This window comes from Clupea harengus, chromosome 11, assembly GCF_900700415.2.
Source record: "Clupea harengus chromosome 11, Ch_v2.0.2, whole genome shotgun sequence".
NCBI lineage: Eukaryota > Metazoa > Chordata > Actinopteri > Clupeiformes > Clupeidae > Clupea > Clupea harengus.
The window spans coordinates 11,381,506-11,402,821 of record NC_045162.1 but is presented as its reverse complement, the minus strand read 5'-3'; the positions used below and the strand labels follow the sequence as shown (position 1 = coordinate 11,402,821).

The window sequence follows — 21,316 nt, the reverse complement described above, 5'->3', positions numbered from 1 at the left end:
CATCAATTTGATCAACAGATGAAGACACATTTTGATATCAATTAATAGTAGGTAATATGGCCACTTTATCAGTATCATTATTTGCATAATATGATATAGAAGGAGAGGGAGAGGCTGCCTGGCAAGGTGTATGGGTATTTTGAGTTATGAGTTATGTTTAGTTATGTTGGCTGGATTGGTGCATGGGGATTTTTAGTTATACACGTATAGTAAGGGTGGCAGGATACAATAGCAGTGCACAACTGGCTCGCAATAGGCACAACACGTGCCACATGCTGTACCCAGGATCCGTAAAGGCCCTCCTTCACGGTACAACATGTGCTGTCTGTAGCCCACTCCTGCTAAACACAACAACATGGCTAACATGAACAAGTGAAGAATGTTGCGACAGGTGACAGTTTTTTTTAATGCATTATTCATGACTATGGGATGTAATAAAGAGAAATGTCTTTAGTCTCGACTTGAATATGAAAAGGGTGTCTGCACCTCAGATGGAAGCAGGAAGATTATTCCACAGGAGGGGGGCTCGATAGCATAAGGCTCTGCCTTCCGTTGTACTTTTTGATATTCTTGGTATTACAAGGAGACCTGCACTCTGGGAACGCAGGGATCTTGGTGGGCAATAGGGGACAACTAATTCCTTGAGGTAATTTAGAGCTAAGCCGTTTAGGGCTTTGTATGTTAGAAGGAGTACTTTGCAATCAAGTCTACTTATGCAGGGAGGCAGAGAGGCAAGTGCAGGTGAGATATGTTCATATTTTTTAGATCTAGTAAGTGTGCGAGCAGCAGCACAGTGTATAGGTTGGTGGCTCTTTATTGAGTTGTTGTTCCGGACAGGAGAGCATTGCAGTAGTCTAGTCGCGACGTAATAAAAGCGTGGATTCGTTTTTCTGCATCTTAGAGGGATAGGATGTCTCTGATTTTGGCACCATTGCGTAGATGAATTTGAAAATGATGTCTTTGAGATCTGTTTTATGTGTGAGTCAAGTAGGTCTTGGTTGATAATTACATTTTTGATACTAGTGTTGCATGTTAATGATGTGACATCGAGTGTGGGTTGGTGTCTAGATAATGTCAATCATAATTGTTTAGGGCCTACAAGCAAAAATTTAAAAAATGTTGAGTTAAGGAACAGGAAGTTGTTAGTCATCCAAGCTTTTACATCTTGCAGGCAGTTTTCATGGATAGGTACATTTGGGTGTCATCAGCATAGCAATGGAAGTTAATGCCATGCTTCCTTATGACCGCACCTAAGGGTAGCATGTACAAGGAGAAGAGCAGGGGTCCAAGCACAGAGCCTTGGGGAACACCATCATTTACTCTGGTGTGATTGGATGACTCATTATGGACATTAACTAATTGATGACTATCAGGAAGGTAAAACCTAAACTAGGATAGGGCACAGCTTTTGATATCAACATGATGTTCAAGTCTCTGTAGCAAAATATGATGATCTATTGTGTTGAAAGCAGCACTAAGGTCTAGAAGAACCGGTATTGAAATGCACCCATGATCTGATGCGATAAGTAGGTCATTCAGAACTTTGACTAAGGCCGTTTTTAGGTCTGTGATGGGTTCTAAAGCCAGATTGGAGGTCTTATTCAATATTCAGAATCAGAAAGAAAGTAAGTTGCTTTGCTATTATTTTTTTAAGTATTTTTGAGGGATTGGATATAGGCCTATAGTTAGCCAGATTATCAGGATCAAGGTTAGGTTTTTTGAGAGTTGGTTCGATCACGGCTATTTTGAATGATTGTGGAACGTATCCTGAAATGAGTGAATTGTTATATTCATGACGAAACATATCGTTACATTTGTTAGCAAGCTAAAGATATTATAGTTGAATGCTACAGGCCTAATCTACGGGGCAAATAACTGGTTTAAAGGCTAGGCTAAAAATTCAGTCCCAGACTTAGCGTTAGCATCTCAACTGATCTGTCATCCATCAAGGTGTTGTATGAAATTTGTCAAGTTTATTTACCATGTGTTGAGGTCCTGAAATAAATACTTCAACAGCTCAGTTTGGGTTGATGCAAAAACGATGAACTCATGTTCACATCACATCCCCACATGAAATAACATAACATAACCTGGCAGTGCACCATTAATCAGTGTAGGCCTACATCATCATGAACCAGTGTAGGCCTACATCATCATGAACTGAATATGAAAAAAAAACTTCCTGTAGAAAGTGTGCAGAACACACAAGAACAAATTGGTTTATAGTTCAAAACACTGTATAAAAGTAAGAGAATCACAATTCAATTCAATTCAACTTTCACTTACTGTTACCCTAATGTACTCATAAATGCACTAAAACTACTCTCCCTTTCTCTCACTCCCTGACTTTATCTCTCTCTGTCTCTCTGTCTGTCTGTCTCTCTGTCTGTCTCTCTGTCTCTCTGTCTGTCTGTCTGTCTGTCTGTTTGTCTGTCAGTCTCTCTCTCCCTGCTGTTTTCACTCGTTCTTCTGTTGATGATGTGTTGTGCAGTATTCTCTTGAGAAATACGCTTTGTTGAATTTGATATTGTGTCATTGGCATACAGTTTCCTCTTTTGCATTCGTCTAATATTTCGCATAAACATATTTTCAATTGTGGGAAATGTAGAATACAAGAGGACAGTTGTGTGCTTTAAGTGCTGTACTTTGATTTGATTCTGCTATAAGAAGCGTGTGCAAAAGGAGAGAATGCAACTCAAGCAGTGCAGAGTATGTTGGTTCTAGATGGCTGTGAATCATTTAATTGATATATATATTTTTTTTACACCATTTGATAAACAACAATCATGTCTTCTTCTGCTGTTGATCTTGTTTTGTGTGTGTGTGTGATAACATGAGTATTTATTTGCATCAGGTGTTTGTGTATGTTCATAGTTTAGAGATTATACAGTTTACTTTGTGTGTGTTTTGGCAGTAGTCCCTTAAGATACACAGACACTAATCAGTTTCCTAACAAATTTGTGTGCGTGTGTGCGTGTGTGCATGTGTGTGTGTGTGTGTGTGTGTGTGTGTGTGTGTGTGTGTGTGAGACTCTGTATGTCATTTACCTAGTTTTAAGGGTTTAAAAAAACCTACGAACACAGACTAATTGGGGAAGGGGGTGGCTGTTACCGCACGGACACGCACACACACACTCAGAGAAAACTTTTAGAGCTGTGACATCCTGTGTCTCTCCCTCCCAACCCCCCACCCACTCAAACACCCTCTTTCCCCTTACCTCTGTTCATTTTTCACCCCCTTTCCTCTCCTCTCCTCTCTCTCTCTTTCAGACTTTACTCTCCTCCTCTCTCTCACTTTTTCAGACTTTACTCTTCTCTACTTTTGTCTTTTCATCATCAAGTCTTGCTTTTTCGTCTTGATTTTCAGGTTTCGGGTTGTCAGGTTTCCTCCTCCCCTGTTTGATCTATCTCCCTACCGATCTAAGTGCCACCCACCTGCCACACATGCTACACACACACAAACACACGCGCACGTAAAGTGTCTCCCACTCTATCTGCACTGATCTGATTTCGAAGAACAAGGCTGTTTTTAGAAAAACGCTTCATCTGCACCTTGTGGAATCTGTCCTCAAATCTCAGACCCCTTTTCCTACGCCTCTTCTCTCTCTCTCTCTCTGATTTCTTTCCTTCTCTTCCTCTCCCACCCCTCCTTCCTCTCTAAGACAGGGGAGAGAGTGTTTTTATTCTTGTGTGCACATTGATGTGGTGCACACATACAGGGGTCTGTGCAGCGGTGCCTCAGAGAGCCTTCAGATCTGAGGAGACCCACACTAAACGAGTGAGACTGAGAGATCTCTCTGAGGTGTGAGACTGAGAGATCTGTCTGAGGAGTGAGACTGAGAGATCTCTCTGAGGTGTGAGACTGAGAGATCTCTCTGAGGTGTGAGACTGAGAGATCTCTGAGGTGTGAGACTGAGAGATCTGTCTGAGGAGTGAGACTGAGAGATCTCTCTGAGTAGTGAGACTGAGAGATCTCTCTGAGTAGTGAGACTGAGAGATCTCTCGGTGTGAGACTGAGAGATCTCTTTGAGGTGTGAGACTGAGAGATCTGTCTGAGGAGTGAGACTGAGAGATCTGTCTGAGGAGTGAGACTGAGATCTCTGAGGTGTGAGACTGAGAGATCTGTCTGAGGTGTGAGACTGAGAGATCTCTCGGAGGTGTGAGACTGAGAGATCTGTCTGAGGAGTAAGACTGAGTGATCTCTGTGAGGATTGAAATAGGGCTCAGCTTGCACAAATGGGAGTGTATGTCTGTGAGTGTGTATGTTATTGTGAGCTATATATCTATGAATGGGAGTGTATGTCTGAGTGTGTTTGGTGCATTTCAGATCTGTGAAGAAGAGTATGTCTTTGGGTGTATGGGAGTGTTTGTTTGTTAGTTGGTGTGAGTGTAGATTGGAGTGTACATGTTGTACTCATTACCCTAGGGGACCCTTGTGGCTATGGCAGTTTCATTGCTTCATCTCAGCAGTGCCAGCCCACCTCCAGGGGCTATCCCCCTACAGCCATCCTGTCAGGGACTCTACCTGTCCCCTTGTGTGTGTGTGTGAATTAAGCCTTACAGAAACAGGTGGGACACTGGGGGGACAAATACAAACAGACAGACACACACACACACACACACACAAATACTGAGTTGTGTTGGAGCTCTGGATTCCTAAAACTGCTAAAACTGTGAAAGGTGCGTGTGGATGTGTGTGTGTGTGTGTGCGTGTGTGTGTTAGGGGGTATGACAAGGCTAGCACTGGCATGGCTGTGAGCTGATTCTGCAGCCTCTCACTCTCTCTCCCTCTCCCTCTCTCTCTCTCTCTCTCTCTTTGAGATAAATAATGTAATGCTCCTGGAAGCAGAGGCTGCAAACGCAGCTGCCCTACTTTCAGTGCAGTCCCAGTTCATGAGTGACGGGCCCCAAACTCACACCAGCAACACACACCAACACACACCAGCACACACCAACACACACACCGCACTACTGTGGGATTCTCATTCGTTAGGGGCGTCTTAACGGCAACTCGGTCAGGCTGTCCTGACCCGGGCACTGTGAGAAGGGAGAGAGAGGTGATCGTGTGTGTGTGTGTGTGTGTGTGTGTGTGTGTGTGTGTGTGTGTGTGTGTGTGTGTGTGTGTGTGTGTGTGTGTGTGTGTGTGTGCGCGCGCGCGCATGTACACATAGATACATCTAGTCTGTCTTACATGAAAAAAAATGCATTGACTAAAGAGTTCTTTCTTGCACTCCAGTTGAATAAATGCAAACTTGTGGTCTACCATAGTGTGAAGTTCTTAGTGTGAGCTTGTCGTCCTGATGAACGTCTTTTGGTAGGTTACTGTGTGCTAGGAACACAAAGATAAAAGAAAATGAAGTAAAATACAAAATGTATATGATAAACTGCCATTACATCACTGGCCCATTCTCTCATTTCTCTCCACGTCGACATCAGTCCTCAGAACCAGCTAGATCTGTGTCTCAGACTCTACTCCTCAGGTTCAGCTAGATCTGTGTGTCTCATAGACTCTACTCCTCAGTGTGCTCAGACATCAACTCCCTTTATAGCTTTGAACTCATCATTGCTTTCATTCAGCCTTAAAGCTGTGAACCATTATGAATGATCTGAAAACTGAATGTTTATGAATGATCTGAAAACTGAATGTTTATGAATGATCTGAAAACTGAATGTTTATGAATGGTCCCAAACTAGTAAACCAGTATCAGCCAGCCATCCAGTAGATCTTACTTTTTATAATGAGTGTGTGAGAAAAATGTTCAACATGGTTAAATGCTAAAACAAATAGAAAGAGCTTGAAAAACTATTTGCCAGTTGTCCCCTTATTTTGTTATTTGTTATACATTTAAACTTAAACTAATAAGCTGTGACTCGAAGAATAAAAATAAGAACATTTACTGACTTTAAAATTCTAAGATACGTGTTGGCTGCTTATTTACATTCTTGGGCAGTAAAAGTCATGCAGTCCTCATTCAAGTTCATTGAAATGTCGTTGACCTTTTAGTTAACTATATAAACTAAATGTCTATTATAGTTTAAATATTGTTTTATTCACCGTCAGCACAACAGATTGATATTTTTATGACTAAAAAACTTTGACGTGAACGGAATTAAACAATTTAAAAACGAGTCCCTATTGTTTGGGGGCCTAGAAAGCGTTTGGCAATTTGGCTGATTGGTGGTATTTGCGATGCTTTTGCATGCATTTTAGGTAGTTATCTCAGTAGTGTTAAAACTAAATTCCTTACTGGTGCTTTAAGGGCAGTCTGCGTTTCTAAGCCCATAGATTTTTTTGTCAAATTCAGTGAATTGCTCCTCACGATCCTTTAGCTATCTATTCAGTGTTGGCACAAAAAAACTTCAGTGTTCGAAACAAGCACATTGGCTCGGACCAAGCCATAAACAGTCCCTGCCAATCAACTCTTCAGGACGGAAGGGACAGGTGTAATTTGATTGGCTGTTGAGCTCAAATATCAACAACCTCTCTCAGAACCAAATTGCAGACTGTACCTTCAATCTATGTAGTTAAATTGATGTTTGGCAAACCAAATGTGGTTGGGACACACAGGTGTTTAGCGGAGAAGATGGCAAACAGGATGCGAGTTAGACATCCTAGCCTTCTATAGGTAGACTGATGGAACTGCCATCTTAAACAAACAGCCCCCCTCTCACACCGGGCGTGTCTGGCTTTATTCTAGTGAGCCGTTACAGAAGAACAGGAACTGCTTCTCCGTGGCATAATGGCCTTTAGTGACGCTCTGACACACTCTTCATAGTGCCCTTCCTGGTTCAAGGTTATGGGTCAAGTTGTTTATTTATTTAGTATTTCTGTACTTCTACTTAATTTATTTATTTGCCATTAATAGTAATACATTGAGTACATATGTTGTGGCAAAATGGAGGTTCAGTTGGTGATGGCTGGTTGTAATCCCTGGTGTATGTGTATAGAATTCAAATGGAAATTCAAATTCAGAAGTGCCTCTCTCTCTCTCTCTCTCTCTCCCTCGCACCCTATCTCTCTCACCCTCCTGCTTTCCCTCTCTCCCTCTCCCTTCCTCTGTCTATCTCAGAAATGAATGCAAATTCACACCCTTTCAAATGGGATATCAGTTCTGGAGAAGTGCATCTAACTGCACTTTTCAGGGATGTGTGTGTGTGTGTGTGCGTGTGTGTGTGTGTGTGCTACATTCATCACCTTTGTTAATTTCTCCCTTTGTCGTTATGTTAAAAAAAAGAATAGCCCATCAAATTCAGTATGTTTAGGAGTATGTGCACAAGTGTGGATATATATTAGTGTTGTAGTTGCTGCTTTCTTGCATTTTGATAGACTTTTACATCTCCAAGTATACAGTGCATCTATAGAAGTTGCTCATATGTATGTGTGTGTGTGTGTGTGTGTGTGTGTGGGTGTGTGGTCATGACCCCCTCTTCCTCAGTTTGCCTTCCCTCCACCCCTTTAACCTCCTCTAACAAACCTGCACTTTCAAAAACATACAGACACAAATCCAGACCCTGTGTGTGTGTGTGTGTTAGGCGGAGAGAGAGAGAAGGCATTTGTTACAGACACCAATGCAACAATGAAACTGAGAGAAACAAATGAACAACAATCGGTATGCAATTGTTTTTTTTGTCATGACTTTTTCACCTGTGTGTGTGTGTGTGTGTGTGTGTGTGTGTGTGTGTGTGTGTGTGTGTGTGTGTGTGTGTGTGTGTGTGTGTGTGTGTGTGTGTGTGTGTGTGTGTGTGTGTGTGTGTGTGTGTGTGTGTGTGTGTGTGTGTGTGTGTGTTCAAGCATGCGTGCCACAGCGAGAGGAGTGTGAACTGGGAGACGGACATTGGTTGAGTTGTAGCAGTATCTTATGGGGATTCTGCATTGCAGCCTTTTTTGCTAAGGCGTGTGTGTGTGTGTGTGTGTGTGTGTGTGTGTGTGTGTGTGTGTGTGTGTGTGTGTGTGTGTGTGTGTGTGTGTGTGTGTGTGTGTGTGTTGCATTTGAGACCTCTTCCATCATGTGACTGCCTGATGCAATGTGTGTGTGTGTGTGTGTGGTGTCTGCTAGTTGAGAATTATTTGAAGTTTAATATGACTTGTATATGCTGAATGTAATGTATTGCACAGTTATCTATATGATATATGAGACAGGATTGAGCCCATCAGTTCTACTGATTCAGTTGGATTCCAGTCAGGGTGTGTGTTTTTTGGTTTTGTTGATTTTATTTTAGGAGTTAATTACTTGAGGAATGATTCAAATAATTATAATGAATTACAACAATTACTAAAAAAAATTGAAATGTAGGGTGGAAATAATTAGAACAATTAATACATTTAAATAAATAAATAATAGTAGTTAGCCTAGTTGTTTCATAACAAGCTCTAACAACTGAAGTTTTTAATTCAATTCATTTCATTTCAGTCTGCTATGTAAATTAATGTTGTAAAAAGAATGACAATTAGTTTTCTAAATGTTTTCACTGTTCTTGAGGAGATTTTTCCTTTCTCGCTTTCTTTATGAGAAAACTGTTTGTCACAATGTGTCTTTGATGTGTTTTGAGGCTGCCACGAAAAGCTCTTCTGCTGTGACCTTATAACATTCGAAATCACAGCATATGCAGACACACATAATTTAAGCTCGTCTGAAGTGAAGCCCCTTTTTGGTTTCAAGACAGATTAAAAGTGATCGTTGAATATTTGAATGTGATTCAACCAAGTAGAACTCATCACAGAGTACCTTAAAAAACACACACACAATCACGGAGAAGACATTGTTGTAACACACACACACACACACACACACACACACACACAATATAAGTGTGTGTGCATCTACTGTATTTTAGTATGACATCCAACCTTCCCTTAAGGCAGTGAAACATGACATCAGAAATGCAGGACTTTCCTCTGCTGCTTTCCCAGTTATACCCCGATCATTTTTTCCCCCTTGCGTCTGTCTGTCTGTCTGTCTACTGGCTGCACTCATACGCACAAGGCCCTCGCTGGAAAACGTCCGCAGACTCAGTGGAAAATTATTACAAATGCCTCCAGGCCTGACAGGTTAGTGGTCGGCCATAGTTTAGCATGGAGAGGGTGAGCAAAGCATAGATCCATAATGAACTAGCGCATAACGGGTGTGTGGTGAATGTAAGTAGAGGAACAGAGGCTTTTTTGGGGGGATTTTGGAGGATTGGGGGGGGGGGGGGACAGACAGAGAGAAAAAGAGACAGAGACAGAGAGAGAAAGAGAGAGAGAGAGAGAGAGAGAGAGAAAGGGCCAAGAGAAATAGAGAGAGAGACAAGGAAACCATATTGACGGAGGGGAAGAGTAGAAGTGAGTTGTCACTCACTGGTGTGGGAGTTGAGAATCCGTTCTGAGGCAGAGAAATATGTTGGTTACTAAGAACGATAAAAATGTTGCACACATTTAGAAACAGGTTTGTGTTGGAGAGACAGAAAAGCGAGGCAGTAGTTTTCCCCCTTAAGAGGGAAAGAAATTGACTATTTTGTTGTTTTTTTCTAAGCCCTGGGATAGTGCCTTGTGTGTCATTGCGTGTGCCATTTGAAGCTCTCAGCAACATTCTCGTTCTGCCTCAGTATGTAATGTTTTCCCCATGTCTTAAAAACACATTTCGTTTCTCAATTGGATGACATTGACATGACCCCCCCCCCCAAAAAAAACCAAAAACTAAATTAGTTTTAAAAGTTTACCAAATTTGTTGCCATTATGTCGGGATGAATGTGTGCATGTGAATTGGTGACCCACTGTCTACTTCTATTTTTCGCAAGTGACTTGAAAGCCGTTTGAGACACACTTATGCAGTGCCGTTTGAGACACACTTGGTGAAGGGAGTGAAGGGACCCGAAAGACCAAAAACACAGTGACTAATAGAGATCGAGAAAAGGCTGATCCAGAGAAAGAGAGAGAGAAAAGAGAAAAGAGAAGTGGGGTGAGGGGGTGTGTTGTGTGTGGGTGCTTCTCATCAGTACAAGACCACTTACTGTCACACACAAATCCAGCCCCTGTGTGTGTGTGTGTGTGTGTGTGTGTGTGTGTGTGTGTGTGTGTGTGTGTGTGTGTGTGTGTGTGTGTGTGTGTGTGTGTGTGTGTGTGTGTGTGTGTGTGTGTGTGTGTGTGTGTGTGTGTGTGTGTGTGTGTGTGTGTGTGTGTGTTAGGCGGAGAGAGAGAAACTTACTGTCATTAGTTTTGAGTCTTTTTGTTTCGGCTGGAGGTAGCAGCCTTTCGCTGTGAACCGCATGTGTGACCAGACCGTCTGAAAGGTCCTCACATTGATCAGCTTCTGGGATATGCTTTGTCACTGAGAGTCAGAGGTGTGTGTGTGTGTGTGTGTGTGTGTGTGTGTGTGTGTGTGTGTGTGTGTGTGTGTGTGTGTGTGTGTGTGTGTTGGTGTGAAACAGGGCCATGAACAAGAATACCTCCCTTTACCCCACACTAATGTGTGTGTGTGTACATTTATGACATTGAAATTTACACACATATACATACACAGCCATATATATATATAGTCATGTCATATATAAATATAGAATGGGAAAACCACATTATTGTTCTGGAAACTCAAACAAACAAACTGGCGTCTCTGCCCACGCCACTTAAATCCTTTTTTTTTTTTGTCTCTTTCGGTTTTCTAACAACCGGCTAGATCTTCACCTTCTGTTGTTCAAAAGGCATTTGTCAGTTCAAGTACTCCGTCATCACTTTCTGTTATTAGCTCTGCCACCACAAGCTCATAACACCCCACACCTAAGCTCTCTGTTCGGCGTATACTCTTCTGCTACGCTACGGCTTCTCTGTGCCATGTTAATCTAGTTTTTTTTCCTGAGAAGCAGGAACCTGGGCAGTGCTCTGCTCAAACTACCGTTAGCAACTTTCCCTTTTCTTCTTCACCCATTTTGTCTTCTCAGAGCGCTGCTTTGCACAGCTGTTGGGTAGAAAATGATTGTGTGGGCCTGTATTCACTACACATGATGGGGAACCATGGCCCTCTCTCTGCTAGATCTGCTTGATTATTCTCCTTCTTCTTCTTCTCTTCTTCTTCTTCTCTTCTTCTCCTTCTCTTCTTCTTCTTCTTCTTCTTCTTCTTCTTCTTCTTCTATCCGGCTAACAGGGGTAGACATGTTGTTGACCACTTCTGCACAGTTTGCACACTTCCTCCTCTCCCTCCTTCCTCCCCTACCTCTCACCGTTGCTCTCTATCTTTTTCTCTATCCAGGAGAGATGGGGCATGTGTATATGAAATATGTGTGTGTGTGTGTGTGTGTTCTTTCTTATTTAGGCTGTTGAATCTCAAAGACAGGCTACAATCATGTAGAGTGCGCTGAGGCCATGAAACATTCGTTTCGAGCATTTCAAAGTTAGATGTTCTTCTGTGCGAAACTGATCTGATCGCCCATATCCATATCACATGTATTACACCTCTTACAGAGAATATTACGAAATTCTGATGTCCTTTTTCTGAATGTAGTAATCATTTTGTTTTAGATATCTTGTTATTTTCTTACTGACGCGTACATTTTGACTTTTTACCGTTGACTGAAATGAACAGGAAAATTGTTTGTCGGAAACTTACGATCTTTTCGGAAGCCGCTGATACGTTTGGAGAGGGGGCGCGTAGGCGAGTTGGAGGGGGGAGGTTTGAAGCCAATCGTCATTCTCCCTTCATCTGCAAACACCTTTTCACAAAGCAGGAAGGTACAGCCAGAGAGAGTGAAAGAAGTAGTGTTGCCCCCCCCCCCACCCCCCTACCTCAATCGAGAGAGAGCCGCAAGAGGTCTAGGTGGTCTAGGAGGTCTAGGAGGAGGTTTGAGAGAGGAGATCACGAGCATTGGTGAATGCCAGCAGCTTCTCCTAAACATCAGAGAGAGCGGGCGAGTGAGCGAGCGAGCGAGGGAGCCAAGCTGATAGGTACAATAGGTAGAGGTAGGAGAAGAAAGAAGAGAGCGAGCAAGCGAGTGAAGAACACGGATGCCATGACGCACACTCTACCTCGGCTCCCGATGAGCGCCCAGCACTGTACCATGAGGCATACAACGGTAGGCACAAGGAGAAACTCTACTCGCCTAACTCAATTTAACACACACTCACACACACACACACACACACACACAATCACAATCACAGTGGTTAGCGGTGGAGAAAGGTAGGCTCAATCTTTGAAGCTGTTGTTGTGTTGGTGTGATAATGGTGGTAGGTGGTGTGTGTGTGTATGTGTGTGTGTGTGTGTCTGTCTGTCTGTCTGGGAGTTTATATCTGTATGGGGACATGTGGAGTTCATGTTGACCTCTTGCTTTGCTATGGTAACCAACGGACAGCACTATCAAACTCCACCAGCAGGCCGAGCAAAAATGCCGGCTGTTTCGAGGGAAGTCCTGTTCCTCGAGTTTGTGTGTGTGTGTGTGTGTGTGTGTGTATGTGTTTGTGAGAGAGAGAGAGTGTGTGTTTTGGAGCAGGTTATTCAGGTGAACAGAATATGTGTTGAGCAGGCCATGCTGGTTACTGCCTAGGGAGCACATTATGGGGTGTTGGGAGACCCGCTAGTCGTTGTGCTAAGGGGAGAGGTAGTTGGTTGTTGGTGGAAAATTACGAAGGCACAGATTTGTGTGTGTGTGTGTGTGTGTGTGTGTGTGAGGTTTGTGTACCAGGGGGGTTTTGGCAAGACTCTAAGGAAGAATTGAGAGAGGGAGTAACTTAAAAAAAACTTGAAAGTCTCACACACACACACACACACCCAGCTTAGGTAAATTCTGCTGTGTTTCCCTCCTTGCTGGCGGAGTGCAAGATGGAAGTGTCTGCTGCCGAGGCACGTCAGAGGAAGTGAGTGAGTGGGTTCTTGCAAGGATGGAAAACTATCTCCAGGCTCCAGTTTAGTCTCATCATGTTAAACACACACGCACGAATATATATGGATACACACAAATATTGGCTCATACTGCATACACTGTATAATACTGCATACACACTTATGCTCACGCACACAAACACACACACACACACACACATACAAAACACACATACACACACATGCACAAACACCCAAATACACTTGCGTGTGCACACACACACAAAATACACATGCACAAAAACACCATTACACTTGCACACACACACACACACACACACACACACAAATACCCACGTGTGCTGCATCTAACTGGCGTACCTGAAAAGTGATGACGCTAACTGCACCTATGATTGGGCCCCTTTGCTGCTCTCTATTTTTACAGCGCGAGATAAAGCTCTAATGCCCTCCTCCCCTCCCCCTCTCTTCCTCTCTCCCTCTCTTCCCCTGTTTCATGACACCACAGCGCTTCTCTCTAGTCCCGGAAATATCGCTCTATCGCCATTAAGAGAACCCCTCATTATGCCACCTTTGCTTGTTTACACTGAACCAAAAAGAGGCGGCATAATGCTGTCCCAGTGTTTGTTTGCATACAGCGTGGTGGTGTTCCGGTACCAGAGGTGCAACGTTTAAAGGTGAATCTGTATGGGGATAAGTGTCACTCAACAAAAATGAAGAGGGGTGCGTTCATTCTACCCTACTGTCAATTTCTTTTAAAACCTCAGTGGTCTCCTGATATTTACTTAAAACTCTGAACAGTTCATATTGAGACAAGTGTGTGTGTGTGTGTGTGTGTGTTTTTTAAATTATTATTATTTTTATTTCTTTTTTCAGTAACGTGTATATTACAAAAAAAATTGGATTAAAAGTTGAAGTGGTGTAGCTTACTTTTGTGTTTGGAAAATGTGAACTTGCGTTTTTTAACTTACAAATGACTAGTTACTGAACTGAACTAATGTTAGTTAGCTAGGTAGTTGAGTTGCCATAGACATTACATGCCCTGAGCCAGTTCGTCATCAGTGACAGATTATGAAAGCCCACAGGTGCTGCACGATCGCCAAACCTCTTCATTTTTGTTGGGCGACACTTGTCGCCTGGACCATAAATTGGCCTTCACATAGCGTCTAGCTTGACCTATTATGCCACGTTCGAGACCACTTGGAACTCGGATATTTCCAACTCTGAAAATTGCACTAGAATGCCAACTCTGAATCAAAAACCCAGAGAAAAAAACCTTTCAGTGAGGTGCTTCATTTAATCAGTTTGACATTGTTTTCAATATGGTGATGAACAGAGATCTTGACTTTATCAAAGGTTAAAATCTTTTTAAAATGTTTGAGAAGATGCATGAAGAAGAAATGTAAAAAAGTCATACAGAATTATTGATCCTTAGCAGCTAGAAGTAAAATCCCCTGATGAGTCATCACCACATCATTGTGTTTGCATTTGGCTCAAACGCATTCAAGTTGGAGCTGGGAAGAATCATATAGGACATTCCAAATTCCAAGTTGTCTCAAATGAACCATACCATACACTTTGGAAATCCACTTGCTTGTTACTTTCAGAAACAATAATGGCTGAACTTAGTGGCGGCAGGTTCTTGCAAGCTGTGCACATTTATAGCAATGTTTAGACTTAGACCAAAGTTGGGGTGCATCATTGTACAACATGTTAATGCTTATTTGTGAGTTGACGACACCATAGCCTTGCTTCATTTTGGTAAGCGCGCTTGGCTGCGTCTCTCACCCCTATCCTGCCATGCCGGTTCTCCCTTTTACACACTTTTACACATTCGCTCTGTGGTTCCCTCCGCTGCTGGCTCAGAGGCAGAAGAACAATGCCCCCCCCCCCCATTCCGTCTTTGTACGCTTTAGACAGAACGGCGAGGTGAATGAAGGGGAAAAAAGCCCAATTGTCTGTCCTCCACCCTCCTCTTTCTCTCTTTTTACCTTTTACCTTTCCCTTTTGTCTTTCCCTCTCTCTTTCTCTCTATCTGTCTTTCTTTTTCTCTTTCTCTCCCTCCTCTCTCTCATTCTCACATACCTTCTTTCTCTCTCTCTCTCTCTCTCTCTCTCTCTCTCTCACTCTCTCACTCTAGTCTGATCCCTTGATCCTGTCCCCTCTGCCAGATTCAGTGCAGGCTGATGACCCTGATCTAGTAATCTGTCAGGGGTGGGGTGGGGTGTGGGTAAGGTTTGGAAGGGGGAGGCTCAGGGCTTAATCTCCAGTTTAACAGACCTGCCACACGTGAAGAGTAGACCAGTGGCATGCTGACGTTGCCTGTGACTTCACCACAGCTGCCTGGCAGCAGCAGCAGCATCTCCGTTCAGTTCACGCAAGGGCCGGGCCCCTCGTCCTGGGTGTGTCCGCCTAGCTGTGCATTTGTGATGAGAGCATGCAATAGTCTGCCACTCAGGAGTTCATACATTTCTAAACACAATTACATTTTAAATTCCAGTTTTTGGTTTATTTAGTTTTACTTTTAGAAAAAAGTGTGACATTTTGAATTATCAGTGTGTCGATGTTTTAGAAAGTTCAGAAACAATAATTTCTTATTTCTGTAAAGAGGATTTGAGCAGTCAGGCTAATCTTTAGAGTTTGTTCTAACATGTAAGTTGTTAGAAGTTTGTTGAGCAGCAGTATCAGTTTTCTGTATTTCTTCACTTTAACTGGCAAACACCTCTTCTCAAGCTTTACCAAAGCAACGCGGTTTCTTTTTCTGATTGTTTCTGTTTGTTTTCTGGTTGTTTTCATCTTCTGTTATGCAATTTACGCTTCCATCTGATCCATTCGAGCATTTTAAATGACTTAAAACATTCTTCTGGAAGTCCTCTTTAAACGAAAGATGGTGAGCCAGCCCCTCTTTTAAAACGAATACCTCTGTAAGTTAGTTCATGACAAATGGTCATTACAGCTCTCTGACGAGATCTGTCAAAAGAAACACGAAATTATGTTGTTTAACGGCGGTTGGTTTTCTCAAGAAAAAGTAGCGTAATTGACTTCGTTTCACTTCATTAATAGATGCAATAGAGTTAAATTTCCACACTATTTTGTTGATGTACTGTTATCACAAACTTACCTGTGTGTTTTTGCCGTATTATCGGTGTGTTGGTGTTTTTCTTTTTTCAAAGTTTACATTTCATTCAGAAATATTTAGATTTTCCTCCAGTTGTGGTTTTGGTATGCTAATGTTTTTACATCAAAAGTTCAGTGAGAGCTCTGACTAATTTTTGACTTGACAGTATGACAGTATACTGCAAAAAGGAATCCAAAAACCGTGAAATTAAATCACAAGTAGTTATGGTAATTCTGTCCATTTATTTCCAGTTGATTTGTCAACATTGCTTAGTTTAATTTCTGAGTTAAAATGTGCTTACATATTGACTGTAAACTAATTTAAAAGTAAATTGCTTTGAATGCTATGTTCAGCGCTGATCCATTAAAAAAAAGTAAAGAAAAATAGGTGGAACTCTGAAAGTAGAAAAATATGTTCAAAAGATGGTGGATGGCAAGATGGTGGATATAAATGTATGTGTGGTGTAATATTTGTATGAGCCCATTACACAATCATTTCCATGAAATCCATGCTTTTGGTCCCCCCGTCCTCTAGGTGGCGATGTCTCCAGGAGAGGACGGCCTGATTGGGATCCCGTTCCCGGAGCACAGCAGCGATCTGCTCTCACGGCTGAATGCCCAGCGCCGGGCGGGGCTCCTGTGTGACCTCACGCTGACCTCGCGCGGCTTGCGCTACCCCACCCACCGCTCTGTCATGGCTGCCGTCAGCCTCTACTTCCGCCGGCTGTTTGGCGCTGAGGATGAGGATGAAGGGGGCTGTGAGGGCGCGGGAGTGGGCAACAGCTGCAGTGTCTGCCAGCTGGACTGTGTGGCACCGGACGCCCTGGACGCCCTGCTGGAGTTCGCCTACACGGCCACGCTGACCATCCGCAGCTCAGGCATGCGCGAGGTGCTGAAGGGCGCCCAGCTACTGGGCATCCAATGCGTGGCCGACGCCTGCCGAGACATCCTCGGCGAGGCAGCAGATGAGGCGGAGCCAGAGGCTGCCGCCGTAGCGACGGAGGAGAGAGAGGCAGTGGATTGTTCGGAGCCTAGAGTGTCGCGCCGCAAGCGGGACCGGCGACACGCTCCAAAAGCCCCGTCCCCTGCCAGGCCCCTGTGGAGGCAAGTGCAGGAACCACCCCCCACCCTGGTCTCGGGGCTCCCGCGCCCCAGCCACGGGCTCTCGCTCGCCCCCACGCCTGGGAGGGACGAGCACCAGCTGCACCACCCACACCCCGCTGGCTACAACGGCGATGCCCAGGGCGGGCAGCGGAGGCCGCTGGTCAACGGAGGGGCCCACTGGCACCAGGAGGGCACGCTGGTGCCGCCTGCCGCCGACGATGCCATCTCAGACGACGAGAGGAGGCTAAAGGTGGGCGTGGCCACGCAGGCACCGCCTCCCATCACTGAAAGGGCCGCTACAGCGGGAGGGGCGGGGCCTGGGGGCAGGAAGAGGAAGTCGCAGACCCCCCAGCAGTGCCCCGTTTGCCAGAAGATCATCCACGGGGCGGGCAAACTGCCCCGCCACATGAGAACACACACGGGCGAGAAACCCTTCCAGTGCATAGCCTGTGGAGTGCGCTTCACCAGGTGTGTGTTTATGTGTGTGTGTTTGTGTGTGTGTGTGTGTGTGTGTGTATGTATGTGTGTGTGCGTGTGTGTGTACGAGTGTCTGTCTGTCTGTGTGTGTGTCTGTGTGTCCAATATGTGTGAAAATCTCTCTCCCACTGTGCGGCGTGATTAGTCCCTGACGGCCCTATTTATGATAATCACTGGCTAATACTCATCTGTACTGTCCTGTCCTGTGTGTGTGTCCTTTAGGAATGACAAGCTGAAGATTCACATGCGTAAGCACACGGGGGAGAGGCCCTACCCCTGTCCCAAATGTAATGCCCGCTTCCTGCACTCCTACGACCTCAAGAACCACCTCTCCCTGCATAGTGGAGCGCGCCCCTTCGAGTGCCCGCTGTGCCACAAGGCCTTCGCTCGCGAGGACCACCTGCAGCGCCACCGCAAGGGCCACAGCTGCCTGGAGCTGCGCACGCGACGCCCACGCCGGGCGTCTGGGCTGACCGGGGCCGAGGGCACGTCGGACGGTGGAGGGGCCGGCGGAGGCCAGCAGGAGCATCTGGAGGCCCCGCTCTCCCTGCAGGGTCACCCAGGCTCGTCCCCAGGCTTGGCTCCTCCGCTGGTGTACCATCACCAGGACCCAGACGGCCCACAGCATCTCCCCCTGCAGGCGCTGCCCCTGCTGGGGCACAGGATGCCCTTTACTGGCCTGTGGAGGGGGGTGGAGGGCCACTCCGCTGGGTTGGAGGAGGAAGGGGCGGGGGGGTCACCTTCAGCACATCCCAGCAGACCCCCACCGCAGGGAAGGGATGAAGATGAGGAGGAAGAGGAAGAGGAGGGCGAGGATGAAGGAGAAGAGGAAGAGGAGGATGAAGAAGATTAAAGAAGGAGGGCAGATTGGGAATTGATTGTGTGTGTGTGTGTGTGTGTGTCTGCACGGGAATCCGTGCTACTCTTCTTCGCCCTCTTCATATTCATGGTACTGTTCTTCCATAGAGCTCTCCTCGACTCAGGCAAACTGACCTGTGAGATGAATGACTTCATTACAAAGCGCTTAAAGTAAATGTGGAAAAAACGGGTCTTTCTGATAATCAATGTTTCTTTCTGGATCTTGGATGCTTTATTTTTGTTTCTTGAGCTCGTATTTTGTTTTACGTTAGCTGGTTGGTCTTCTTTACATGTTTAATTTTAACTTGCTATATGTCAGAATTATTTTTGTTAATATATGCTTGAGGCATGGGGTATGGTTGATTCCTATTACTATGCAATCATGTACTGGAGCAATGGAAGGAACTGTAAAGAGGGACTCACTTAAAGTAAAAGCCTTTTGTAATGCCCACCAGAGTAGCAGCTGACAGCATAACCCATGTGTTGGCTGCCACCTACTGGTTAAGTGATGGTACTATGACTTGCAGGTGCAGTAACCATAGCATCTTTTTCAGGCTCTCCAGTAATGTATGTAAACCCTTTTTACAGGACAGAAGGTCACTCATAATGCACATCTTCTGCTTACAATGGGATTAACTTCTAGAGTTTTTATTTACATATTCATATTAGTCTTTATGTAGGCTAACATGTGTTGTAGCCTCACGTACCAAAGATTCCATTTAAGTAGAGGTTTATTTATCAAGATGAATATATGCAATTGAATTCTTGAATGATCAAACATGATCAAGATTTTCTGAAATCACCACATTCAGTCACCTGCTCAAGGTCTGTCTCTGCGTCCCCTGGCTTTCAAGGGATGTGATGGTTGTCTGTGAGTCCTAATGAAGCTGGGGTTTCTGATACAGACCAGAGTCTTTTTCTGAAATCAACCCCCTTTCTGAGGCTTATTTAAATATGTACGACCAAAATTAATTTCTGGGTGGGAGGTCCTAGAAGCATTTTTTGTTTACCTTTCGACTTGACAAAGAAGTTTGTTTTTTGAGCAGTCTTCATATGATGACAGTCTTCCAAAGTACTCCATCTTTTGTTTTGCTTTTGTAATAAAAAAAAGAAGGGAGAGAGGAAAAAAAACGAGGAATGGGAAAAAAAAGACAAATAATTATGTGAGTACCCTCTGCGTAGGCTATTTATTTATTTATTGTCTGGTATTTATTGTGGCTTTTCCACTTGAAATTTAGAGTTTGGTAGCATATAGTATGTTCGCTCACCATCCACCTTTAGGCCTTTTCCCCATCTCGAATGCACAGACCCTCAGGCACGTGCCTAGGAGCCCTTTTGAAACCAGTCTTAAGTTGTTGAAGTGCTGTTGCAAGCAGTGGCCACAAAGGCCTATGCCTACTGTACTAAGGGGCTATGGGTGACCTGATAGCCATACCCCCCCCCACCCGCGCCCCACCCACCCTTTTTGCAGTTTTTTGCACATCGAACCCTTGTGATTATACTGCATTCCACTTTCAGGCAGTAGCTGATGCTGAAGTGGACGTAGCCCAACTCCACCCCAGAGACAGCTGCTGCCTGGCCCCAACCCCACATCTGGGGGTAGAAAAGCAAAAGATGGTGAAAGAAATGGGACACGGGTTTCGAGAGAACAACAGTTTTGCCTTTTTGAATAAAGAGTGGACATAGTGTTGTATGGATTATTATCTTAAGAAAATAAGATAGATATATATATATACAAAAACATATATGCCTCATGAGTCCAACTTTTGAAAATTATGAATGAAGATGTGTTCCTTCTTCACATATAGATTCTGGTACTGTCTGACTGCAGTTTTGTTTGTTTGTTTTTGTTTGTTTATATGGTACATTCTCTCGAGTGAAAGCCTTTACTATGACTGTTAACTTCAGGTGTCTCTTTGGCCCCAAATGATGAAAGTAACCATGATTGACAGTGACGTACACGTTATTCTGAGTGTGCTGGGTTTCACTGGGCTATGGATGAAAAACACGCATCAACAAATATCCATCCAGTTTTGTTTGTTAAAGATGAAAAGGAGCTGGGTTTGACCTGCGTGCAGGGAGGTGTCCACAGCAGACCTGAGTGAGCCTTGGACCTGTGGCCAGTCCCACTCAGACCTCACCCATCCTGCTGAGAGGGACTCTCTGACGTTTGAGTTTATTTGCACTAAAACGAGAGCTTTATGTCGTGGACATCATGTCCCCCAAATATCTATTCCATAGCTTTACAATATCGGTTATGATTGTAAGAGGAGATGTGTTTATCTACCTTTAATGATCTAGAGGAATATCCATTATTTCCAAAGCATAGATGTACAGTAGGCTAGGCCACTTTAAAGAAATATATGGTTGCTATGTTAAAAAGGGTCAAGCTGCCTTGGTTGTTTTTTTGTTTTGTTTTTTTTTTGCAAATTTTACTCAGGAAATCTTGAGCAATGCACTAAGTGATTATGCAAAATTGATGAGAGTATATGTAAATAAGTGAGAACATATGAGCACCCTTCATTGCAAAACTCTGGATTGTTTGAATTTAACATGATCTATTTCACTTCAAGTTAATGAAGATGTAACCGGCTATACAACTAGAACCTGTGGGTTAATGTTATAGACATTGGAGGCTAGGTCACTATGAAGGGTGCTCTTATGTAGGCTACTTTTATGTTGTGTGTGAGAGGACGAGTGATCTTACGATGCCAGCTGTGAAAAAGTAGGTGCTGTCTGTATAGAATTTGCTTTGGCTTGGGTATGCGGATTGGGGTTCAGATTTTGGAGGAACCCTCCTATCAGGGATTTTCTGTTTTAGTGGATTCTCTCTCAGTGATAAATATTTTCCCCTCAGCATTTATTTCTCATGTTGTAAAGAAACGCATAAATAAAAAAAATACATATATAATTCTTGCTGTGTTGAGATTTTATGCCTATATTATTGCCCCGACT

The 21,316-nt window shown here is 44.0% G+C and overlaps 1 protein-coding gene across 2 annotated transcripts in view; it reads left to right on the top strand.

Moving 5' to 3' along the window:
• Positions 1 to 21,272, top strand: part of zbtb7b (zinc finger and BTB domain containing 7B) — a 27,009-nt gene extending 5,737 nt beyond the window's left edge. Inside the window, exons 1-3 of one of the 2 annotated variants that reach the window (XM_031577035.2) lie at positions 10,383 to 12,041; positions 16,458 to 17,494; positions 17,726 to 21,272. In XM_031577035.2, coding sequence (XP_031432895.1) covers positions 11,841 to 12,041; positions 16,458 to 17,494; positions 17,726 to 18,356 — 1,869 coding nt within the window. In that variant the 5' untranslated portion in view covers positions 10,383 to 11,840 and the 3' untranslated portion in view covers positions 18,357 to 21,272. Of the gene's footprint in view, positions 1 to 10,382; positions 12,042 to 16,457; positions 17,495 to 17,725 lie in introns of those variants that run through there. The other variant, XM_031577036.2, reaches the window with a different exon arrangement.
• Positions 21,273 to 21,316: the final 44 nt, after the last annotated feature.